Here is an 11,247-nt window from a genome sequence, read left to right as displayed (position 1 = left end):
TACATTCAAGGTAGGATAATTTGATTGAAGAAATGCAGAACTGATAAGGATACTTTCCTGAAAATGAAAAACGTATTCTCCCTGGACATCTACCAAATCTGCTGAAGGTAGACATTTCAAGATCATAACATTAAGTTCACACAAACCAAACAACTATACATAGACAGGCACAAATACCAACCATGCAGTTTAAAAAGCCAAGAAGTATACTTCTCCCTTCCTGCTAAAGTGTGAAATAATCTACTTGGTGTTGAATGTGGGGTTTCTTTGTTTGTTTTTTTACAATTATAGAGATCCCTGACAACAACAGTACAGAAATACAAAGTCATAAATCAGCATCCAAGATAAACTACTGATGTTCACAATACCAAGTTCAACCTCACCGCAAATGTTTCATATTTTGTATTTGCCTTCTATTAGGAAAAAGAAAAAAATACAGCACTGAAATCTAGGTTGTATTTTATCCTTCAAAATTTGAACCCTTAAAAGCCTACCCTTTAAAAACATACCGTAATGATGTGCCAATATACTGGCAACAACTTGAAGGAAAAGCTAATGATATGAGACCTGAAACACAGGAAGAACACAGAACTCTTGAAGGTGAAGGTTAAAGTCTGTGGAACAGATGACACTGGAGATGTCATTTCTCTGGTCTCACTATTCCAGGACCAGTTATTGAAAATACTGCCTAATACACTCTCATACAAATGTGCTGATGGTCTGCATAGCTAACTGCTATGCTTTTCCTCCAGAAAATAAACAAGTAAATGCAGGGAAAAGATCAATTACACATTTGATAGGTGAAATGGAATTCTGCTCATCCTGTTGCCCAAAACATTCTATTTCCACCCTAGAGCTGATTGGAGTTTCTTGTTCGCTTTTTGAATACAGCTGCCCCCCTCGCTCCAAATGCCACTTGTCATACTGCAGGTTAAGGCACTCCAGTTGATCGACCTGTGTTAGGGAATGTTTTCTGCTGGATCTGTAGTTCATCTGTTTATAGATGCCTCCTGAAGGGCTTTTACACAGCACCACTGTGTCTCAGGAAAGCCCAACTCCACATACCAAACATCTGCCTAGACAAGGTCCAAGTGGGAAAGACAAGTCCAGGAACACGCCACATCTCGTAACACTGTAATATGCATAGCATCCAAATACAGTTTAACCCTATTAATCTTTAAAATGTGCTTAGATTAACAGTACACAAAGTATGTCATCTATTACTCTGGACAAAGTGGTTGCTCATTTGAAATTAGAGAAACATTTTCAAAATCATAAACCCTTAAAGCATGAAGTAAAAAGGGCCTGTGTCATAGCTTATTACTTCATGAGTAAGAGAATGGTTCTTTGGTCAGGACACAATCTTGGCAGTGCAACTTTATGCAATACATTCTTTACACTCAGCAAATGAGTATCAAACAGAATAATGCATGAGAGAAAAGACAGAAGATTCAACAAAACAAAGGCTTAAATCAAATCTCTGGTCATAAGAAATCAGCCTACTTTTAATACTTATTGTTGAGTATTCTGTTGCTCCACACCATGGAAAAAGCAAACAAATCACAAAACCAAACATTAGAATATATTTTTTTTTTTAATTTTTATAAATAACTTATCTGTTACAAAGACAGTTTACCCAGCTAAATCACAAAACCATCAACTCAAGATATCCAAATTAGGTTTTATTAATAAACAGGTAAAAACTGATTTGTCAATCTTCACATAGAACTGCAGATGAAGCTGAAAAACAAGGCCTCATTTTATAAACAAAATGCATTGGATGCAAGTGCTTTGGGTCTACTGCCTAATTACCTGGGATTGGCATTTTCTTCCCACATAAAAAAATGCAAAGCCTTCAAAACAAAGGCCTCTGTGCATTCACATAGATCACTTGTAAAACTCCTAATAAAAATGTCCACTGGCAAATGTTTACAGTGGGTGACAGTCTACTTTGTCTCTTGCTACATTGTTAGCACTCCCTCCAGCCTCACGCTAAGTGCTGCTACATGATTCTTTGCGTGCCGTCTTTCGTGCATACTGTACTGGAATTCCATTTTCTTGATCTCGGTTACATAAATCCCCGATCATGTGAATATTTTCCTTAAAAAAATAGATCATCAAAATAAAGAGATGCTTGAGGTTGCTTCAGTGTTCAAGTCTGTTTGATTTCTCTTTTCCAGCCTTTATTTCAGTTGTCCTAAACATTGCTATCCTTGTTTTCTATAAATATGAGACTTCACCACAAAGTCAGGTTTAGAAACTGGCTGCCAAAACAGGAAAGCATTTAAAGTCCTTGAACAAAGCTGTATGATGCTGCTGCTGTTGTTGATTTTGGCACTGTATGTACTTCCCCAATTAATCTCTCTTCAGGAGTCTGAAAGATACCCAGCAGATGAAGCAAGCTTAAATCGGATGCTGATCTGTTGGTGGGTTTAAAGTTTCTTAGTATGAAGTTCCCTCATGCCAGACAAAATGCTACCTTGTGTCACCCACCGTAAAACTCAGTGTACAGAGTGAACTATATGCTAACTCTTCCAACTTTTCCTGCATTTTTACCACGCTGCATCTGCAGGTCTTCACAGATCATCAGCATTTACAAGAGCAATGTACAGAATGAGCAGAGGAAAGCTATTTTGTGCATAGTTTCTCATTAATGCTCTTATTTTAAGGCATCGCTTCTCTCAGGTAAAAGCTTAAAAAAAAAAGGGACATGAGCGTGCTTAATCACTTAAAGGGAAAAAAGAAAGTTAACAAAGACTATTACACTATACATACAGAAGTACAAGAAAATAATAAAGGTGAAGAAAAGAAATCACTTAAAGCAGGCTCTAGAGCTATGTACAGTAGGAAAAGCTTTGGGGTATTTCACTGTGTGTATTGTACAGACAACGCATGCAGTTTTTCCTTTTCATCTTTCGATGTGATTGTACTGATTTCTGGCTTCACAGAGATGTTTTCAGGGAAGACAAGGCAAAGAGTACCACTGATTTGTGAAGTTCTTCCCTTTATCGAAGGCACTATGTGGCAGCAAACAGTTTAAACAGTTAAACCTTGTTCCTTTTAGATCTCCTCTGTGCATGTAGTGTTTCACTGAAAGCTCTGAAAACAAAAACGCTAGCACTCTATTCCTTTCCCCTGTCAAAATTCAGTAGTGACATCGGGGCAGAGAAGAGGATGGGCAACACCCAAGCACTGAACATGGTGTGTGTTACTGGGACACTGGTAATACTGTACATGGTTTAGGCAGCTGGCAACCGAGTCTTTCAGCAGATTACCTTTCAGCCGATGAATTTCAACTGCCTGCGACACAACACTGAGGTATTACTAGCTCTGTGGGGTGACATTTAACATCAGCAAAATACCATCTCGTCACACCTTCCATTTTACAAAATCCTACGCATAAATGCTTTTTTTGCCCCCCAATGACTGGATAGTTCCTTGTGTGTTTGCCATGGTTTTCCAAAAGGTAGCAGGCCCACTGGCTCAGAAATGCCTGGGCATTTCACACTGTTCGCAGCGATTTAAGGCTGGATGATTTAAAAAAGTACAGGCAGTACAACTCCACTGAGCACCCTCATCTTCATCTGTGTCTGGAACAGTCTTTGGTGTTTTCACAATGGACCTCTGATCTGTGACATGAAAGAGATAAGATAAGCAGTTACTAACCAAGAACAGCATGGAAAGAATTCCAAGATTTTTTTTGTTTTTCAGTAACTGAGAACTATCTTGTTCCCTTGAGAACAGCACAGTTATTACAAGTGACAGAGGCAGCTTTTTACCACCCCCTTGACTACAGCTTAACTGTAAGTCAGCCAAATGGCACAAGGTGAAACTATAAAAAGCAAGTTTCCCATCCTTTCACCCTGCTTTCTTTCCTTTTAGTTTCAGTTCAAAGCTCTTGCATGAAAAGGAGATAAAATTTAGAAATTAATCAGCACCGGAACCATGCACAAGATTTAGAAGTCTGAGGTCTATGGCGCAGTATAAAATTCCTTATGACAAGAGCGCTCTGGAACCTTTTGACATATTTAACATTTTGACCACAGAATGAGTATCAGCAGCTCTTCCTCAAACCAGGTAAGCAGTCAGATATACTAAAGGAAAATCAATGTCTAGCTGTCATGCTATAAAGTAATCTTCCCAAGTCTACGAGTGCATCTTTTTGCATGATGTGTTAGAAAACAAACCTTCCAACTATTTTAAAAGAGAATAGATAAAAACATTAGAGATATGAGAGAAGAGTGACTCCTGAAGTTGAGGATTTCCAGTTTAGGCAACTAGAGCAAAGTCTTTTAGCCAATTACTTCAACTGGAGAACATCTCATTAGCAACTACCCGATTGTAACGCCTGCAAAAGGACAGCAGCAGCTTCAGGAAGTACAATGCTACTGACCACAACTGCAAAAAGAATTATTTTTCATTCTTCTGTGAAGAGTGGTAACTCTAGTTTAAGTCCGATTTTAACCTTACCCTGCATTTTCACTAACAGCTTGGATAATGAAGCACAAAAAAAACCAACCCCAACCCTTATAAAGCGTGAACAACTACCAGTTTGGAGGAGTTACAACCTGTCTGGAGGACAAAAAAAAAAATTAAAAAAACCCAATTTATCTCGACCATTTGGAAATATAGAATGGTCAGAAATCCTTTAGATGAGATTCTGTAACAACAGTTACTGCACATTACAAGGACCAATTACACACATGTTATCTGGAGAATTTCCTGGACAGAAGATTGCACAGACACATTAATGGATTCATTTGGCCTGCCTATAGGCCACCATATGATGCTGTTGCAAACAAGTGAAATTTCATTCTCTGCTTTATGTAACACACAAGAGATGATTATTACGTCTTGTTTGACATCCCACTAGGGTAAAAAAAACCCCAAAAAACCAAAACAGCAATGTGCAAAACTTAATGACAAGCAGAATGTTCAAGACTAATAAATTCAGCAATACTGACTGCCCTACCAGGCAGCATTCCTCTCCTCTTCAACTATATAATACTATATTTAACAATGGTCAGAAGAGGCTTTTGTGTAAATTGTTAATACAAATTCTACAGTAGCCAGGAAGTCCAGTCGGGGTAACCAAACTGAGTTATTGTAACACATAATTAAATCCACTCTTCACCAAGACAATGATGAAGTCATCTAAGCAAGTTTCACTCATGCCTAAGCCCTAAGCAATGTATCTCATGTTCATTCTAAAAAAAAAAAAAGCAAAAGAAAAGCAAAAAAAGCGCTTCCATTTACTTAAAACTACCTCACAACATATTATCCCTCTTTAAATATATCCCATTTAATGTATTCGCTTTCCTGAATGTATGAACAGAGAGGAAATGAGAGCGAACAGAAGCATATTTACTACCACTACAAATAAATGCAAGGTTTGTATGCTTTTGAAGTAATCTATTTCATAATCAACATTTAAACTAGATTCACAGAACAGAACTTGATATTAGATGCAAACCAGATATTAGTATTAAATCAAAATTTTTACCATTACAGTACCTTTGGGTTTTGGTGGCACTGGACCAAGAAATCCAATATTATCATAAAAATTATGAATAGCGCTGGGATTAAAATGTGGTCCTAAAAATAAAAAAAAAAAAGAAAGAAAGTGCATCAGTTTTAAAAATAAACATGGGCAGAAAAGCATATCAGGATTTTTGGCAGTAATTCTGAAACAGTACTATTATTCATTTATCACCTTTTATATCGAGGTGGCAATACAGACCCGAGTGAGATATCAGTCATGCCAACAATACACTTAAAGAAACTGATTGTCCCAAATATGCAATATAAAGTCAGAAACAGAATCCAGCAGACCAAACACCTTTATTTTTTTTTTTTTCTGACACTCTTAAATCTTTAACAGTATTTAATTAGTAAATTTTACCAGAGACTTTTTAAAATTGTAACTGTACTAAAAGAGGTGGGTTATCTACTATGCGGTATGTTACCTGTGCTTAGATTTAATACTTAAAGGAACTCTTAACTCCAATTTACTGTAACAAAGAGATATAAAGTCACATGCAATTAGAATATTCTATTTAAGGTCAAGTTTTTAGTGCAGCATTACTTTCAGTACACCTGTTTACTTTACTTTCTCCTTATCTGCAGGTACATTGTCTGAAGGAGAACTTATATGGCTGATAACTGAGTTGATCTAACAGCTTGCTGCTGACAGTGGAAAGCATTAGTCCCTCCCCTCTCACCAGCTCAGTTCTCCCTTCCTGTGCCTCTCCCTCACATCAGCTGTAGCAAGCTTTTCCAGCAATGCAACATTTTGTGCTTTGCTAGTGAGCAGAATCAGCTCTGCAAAGGGTCTAAGAAGCTAATACAGAGCCAGAGCACAGTAAAAGGCAGAGAGAGAAGCAGGAAGAGAGAGGGACCTCTTGTTGGCAGCTCTTGGATTGGCTCAGCTGTCTCATAGTTTCACTCTTATGACCAAAGGCTGTGTCTCTGCTGACAAGGAAAGTAGGAGGAGAGCACAGTGGAAGTTACAACTGTACTTCATACTTGCTAACTTGAAAGGCTGAGTACAAGACAGAAGAAGTGGAAGGCAAGAGAGAGATGGACACATATGTATGGCTACATAATTTAGAAAACAACTTCTCCCTCTTCTTTCATACTCAACCAGATCTCCCCTCTCCCACCCCCACAACATTTATTAAATAACTGGCATAACAGATTTCTCTTCCGAGCCAAGTATGAAAGACCACAGGATTAGCAAAATCATAAAGCCAACAAATAACTGGCTTAGAAGACAATTACTTCCATGGTTTCTCTCAAACTAATGTGATGATTTGGCAAATAGTGTGTATACCCATCATTTATAACACAGATGCTTTTGATACATGCAGTAGTGAAAGAAGAAAGAAATCAACATTTACAGTTGGGTGAAATAATAAGACATACTGTACCTCTTGCTTGAAAGAGATCAATCTCTTTGGTTAGGCAATCTATGTCTATCTGCAGCTGTCTGTTACAACTTCTTAGCTGTTGCATTTCTTCCAGCTGAAAAAATAAATCTGCCTGTTAGACTAACTTTTCCCATTTTAGTAGGAGTTACATCTGCATAGGCAGACAGCATTTAGTTATTTCAGAAGTGAAGTAAAGTAATATTCCCTTATAATGGCCTTTAATCCAAGCATAATCTTACAAAAGCTTTCAGACTCATTGAATTCTTCTCTCTCATCAGACTTCAGAGCTGACTGAAAAACTCCAGATTGTGGTAAGGACACAGCCAATGGCCCACTAGGTCAATGGCTGATCATCTGGCACTGAAAACTGGTGCATTAATCAGTTTCTTTGAGATTGGTATACGCATAAAGACAAAAAAATACTTTGAGTGGAAAGCAGTATGAGTTAAGTTGTAGTCTGAAATATTAGGCGATCATACCTTCAAGAACATCTGGAAGGACTACCATGTCAAATCTTTTGTGACTGCCTTTAAAAGCAACACTTCACAAAGCAATTAGTAGTTAAATAGTGCATATTTAGTCCTTGCTCTAAACTACAGTGTTTACCAGTTTGATTCTAGTTATATTGTCTGTCACTAGTATATTGTCAATATATGAGCCACTGTTCTTTAATTTATTGTGCCAGACCACGCTTGCGATTTAGGTTTACAGCCTACAAACGCTTTAACTTACTGATGGAATTTGGGAAACAGAATTCGATCTTTTCAGACGCCTTCGTGTTAGATTATTCTCCATTTCATTGACCTCTGATTTTAGTTTATCCAACTTTTTCTTTTGAATCTCGAGTTCTCGCTGAAGTCGCTCCATCCTGGCCTTCTGGTGTACCAGTAAAGCTGCAATACATAAAGTCCCATTTTATCTACTTTATTTTCCTTCACATGGCAACATCAGATAAAGATGAAAGTTAGTACTCTTTTGGGAAAATGCAGACAAGAACATTGCTACAGATTGCTTTTCCACTCTCCTCACAAGAAAGTCTATGCTACAAGACAGAAAAAGTTGTTTTTTTGAAAACAGCACAAGTCAATTACAGACAAGCAAATACAATGAGAAAGTCATACAATCTATCAAGTGACCATTGCAAAATTTAGCTGTCATCTGTAAAAATATTTTTCGAGAACCCAACCAATTTACAAGAAGGACTACCAGAAACCAAAATCAAATGTTTCCTTGCACTGTATTCAGCCCAACCACCGTAGAGCAGGTAGTATGAAGAGGATTTCAGAAAGATGGCTGCAACATAGAGCACTATAAATGCTAGATGAGCATCAAGATTTTGATTTTTATTTCTATTTGGACTGGAACACAATTGAGCATTCTTGTCATAGCAGAAGACACCAAATGAAGTACTACAAGCAATACTGCTGGCAAACTTTTTTATCACAAAGGCTGGATTCTATGCCATTTTATCCCTAAACTATTGCGCAGAACCATCCTTAGCTCAGCTTCTAATTTCTAACACTGCTTACTATTTGTAAAGAAAATGGCATCACGAGACCTAATTTCAGAAACAATGAAGGCAGCATTTAAAGCACACCTTTTTAAAGCTATACAGAAAAAAAGTGGCATAAGATGCAATCAAAATCACACAATTTAAGGAGTTTATTTCATGAAAAGCAGGTATAGTATTAAACATCAGCACATGGTAACACTGCTCAAAGCAATAATCACCTTCTGTAAAAATGAAAGAGTGCTTCATTAAATAAACCCAACAATCATCTCAACTTCTGCACAGTCATGCATTCATCTATTAAATCAATGACTCATATAAACTGGGATCAGTTTCTCAGACTATGGATACCTTTATAGCACTGTGGAAATTATATGAAAAAAGGAACAACGAGGTATTTTAAAAAGATTGAAATTTGCCTCACAAAGTGTTTAAGCAAAACTCTGACTGGAATGTGATGTTTAATTCACCATAATTTTTTCCAGATACTAAAAAATTAGAACTGCTCAAATTTTGGTTGGTTAGGTTCCCTGAGTAGCAGTAGAGAAAAAAACAGCACATCAAAAAGATGTAACTTTCAACATCTTCAGCAAGCAGAACTGCCCTCTGCTGCAATTCCTGCCTGTTCATACATTCATACACCGTATTTTGTCTTCCAGAGGTTCTTCAAAAGGAAGAACCACAGCAAACTGTTTTTGTGCAGTGTTACAGAACTGCAAGGCCTTACTGAGATTCTGCCCAGGCTTTTGAGTCACACGTGTTCAAAGATACTGAAGTGACAATGCTGCTGGAGCTTCCATTTAGTTTTGTTCGATTTCGAGATGTTTGCATAAATAGGCACCTTGGGGTAGCCACTAGTCACACTATATATTGCAGCCATGTTTGCATGTGATATAGAAACGTAATAACTGAAATCCCAAGATGAAGATTTTTGTTGAAGACTTGGAATCACCACGTAAGTCGTCTCAAAAGACAGCCTCCCATCTTGAAAAGCCTTTTAGAAACAGCTGAAGGAACTTTTTCCCATTTACAAACTCTAGGAGTTACAAATGCAGCTGCAGCTACAGCAAAAGGAAATCAAAGACTACGTTGCCTCTATTCTTGCAGGGACAGTACAAGTCCTTCTTCCTTCTACACTTTATTTCCACTTATAGTCTCTTCTATTTTCAGTGCCTTGGTATTACTGCTGAGGCAACTCGTCAAAGCCCAGGTTATTAGTACTTGACCTGCAGAAACACATCTGTGCTCTATTAACTAGACTCAGAACTCTTCAGACCTGTCAAACTATGGATGCATGGCATGGCCCAACCTCAAGAGTCAGACTACGAGCAAGACTGCATCTTTGGAGGACTTTGCCCTGCCCTTTTCCTCTTTTTTTTTTTTTTTTTTTTTTTTTCCCCCAAGCTACTCTTCTAAACAGAAAAAAATCCACAACTTCTCATTTCAATGTGTTCCCACTGCTGTGGTTTAGAAATTAAGTTGTCATTATGGAACTGCACAGGGAGTGGAAGGCACTGATGGATGCCCACAGCACTACGTGCTCTTCATTTTAACATCACTCTCCAGACATGATCCAATTTGTTCTCCTAGCAGCTTTGTAACTACTTTAGTATACAATTTCAAGTCCCAACAGATTTTAAACACCCTCATTACAAAATTACCACTATGATTAAAAAAAGAAGAATCATTTCATATTGCTATGCTAAACTTCTACTATTAAAAATAACTTGGATAAAGGACTGGCAAGACATTCGTTTAAGTGGTGCCTTTCACATAGAATTTGGTAATTTTGCTTAAATACCAATTTGGCAGCTGTAGGAAAAAGATGGGGTGGGGAAGACAAAATCCCCCCACATGCCACTGCAGTATTTGTTAATAGGGAACAGCAATTGAAACATTCGGCTCCCTCTGGTGTTGATCAGAGCAACTGAAAACGTTAAGAAAAACCCCACAGTGCATCTCTGAATCCAGTGCAATTCAGCTGCCAGATCTAGTTTACACCGTCCACAAGGAGACTTTTAACTGTCTTTTTTATAACTCTGTGCTTTTTGCAGGAAGGGTTTTCCACCTATGCAGGCAGCACTCCAGGTTAGTCTACATAGAGTAAACCTGGAGTACAAGCCCAAAAGCCTCAGGCCTGCATTTATTTATTCAGACATCCTTAAAAAGAAGCTCTTCACTGTAATCATCCTAGCAAAAGAAGTGCAAAGATTCCCTCCTGAAGAGATTTCACGTTCAACATTTTACTATGTGCAAACAGGGCACTTGTGCACATTCGATTTTTTCGATGCCTGTTCACATTCAGCAGATTGGCAAGAACAAATGCTGACATTCAAAGCACACGTTTTCTGCAAAAAGCCTGCAAATCATTATAATTAGAGGGAGCATGAAAGTCTGGAAGACAAAAGTTCACTTTTCCTTTCCTACTCAAACAGGTGCTGAATGTACTTATAAGTTTGAAAATTTATGTGCAATTTTTTTCTCAAAGCCTCGAGAATCTGCATTTTAAACAATTACTCTTTTAGAGGGTCTTTTGTGACCGTGTGTCTGAGAAAAATGCTAATCTGGGAACACAACAATTTCACCCTATTCTACAGGCCTAGGAATTTCTGAAATTTCCTAGTTTGCCAAATATGGAGGAAAGGGGAATTCTGGCAGTACAATTACTCTGGGGCAGTAACTTTGTCAAATTCTAAAGGATACACTTATGTTTGCAGAGAGTTTCAAAATCTGTATTTGAAGCTGCACAAAATTCAGTCATCTAATATGTAATTTCCATAGTTCACGTTGATTTTTTTTTTCCTCCCT

The 11,247-nt window shown here is 37.7% G+C and overlaps 1 protein-coding gene across 1 annotated transcript in view; it reads right to left on the bottom strand.

Moving 5' to 3' along the window:
- Positions 1–1,575: 1,575 nt before the first annotated feature.
- Positions 1,576–11,247, bottom strand: part of TAB2 (TGF-beta activated kinase 1 (MAP3K7) binding protein 2) — an 18,974-nt gene continuing 9,302 nt past the window's right edge. Inside the window, 4 exon segments of the mRNA XM_010175714.2 lie at positions 1,576–3,629; positions 5,515–5,595; positions 6,930–7,023; positions 7,662–7,822. Coding sequence (XP_010174016.1) covers positions 3,484–3,629; positions 5,515–5,595; positions 6,930–7,023; positions 7,662–7,822 — 482 coding nt within the window. The 3' untranslated portion in view covers positions 1,576–3,483.

The sequence above is a fragment of the Antrostomus carolinensis genome, unplaced genomic scaffold (genome assembly GCF_000700745.2).
Source record: "Antrostomus carolinensis isolate BGI_N321 unplaced genomic scaffold, ASM70074v2 scaffold5689, whole genome shotgun sequence".
In the NCBI taxonomy this organism is placed as follows: domain Eukaryota; kingdom Metazoa; phylum Chordata; class Aves; order Caprimulgiformes; family Caprimulgidae; genus Antrostomus; species Antrostomus carolinensis.
Note: the sequence above shows the minus strand (reverse complement) of the source record. Positions and strands in the feature narration are given on the sequence as shown.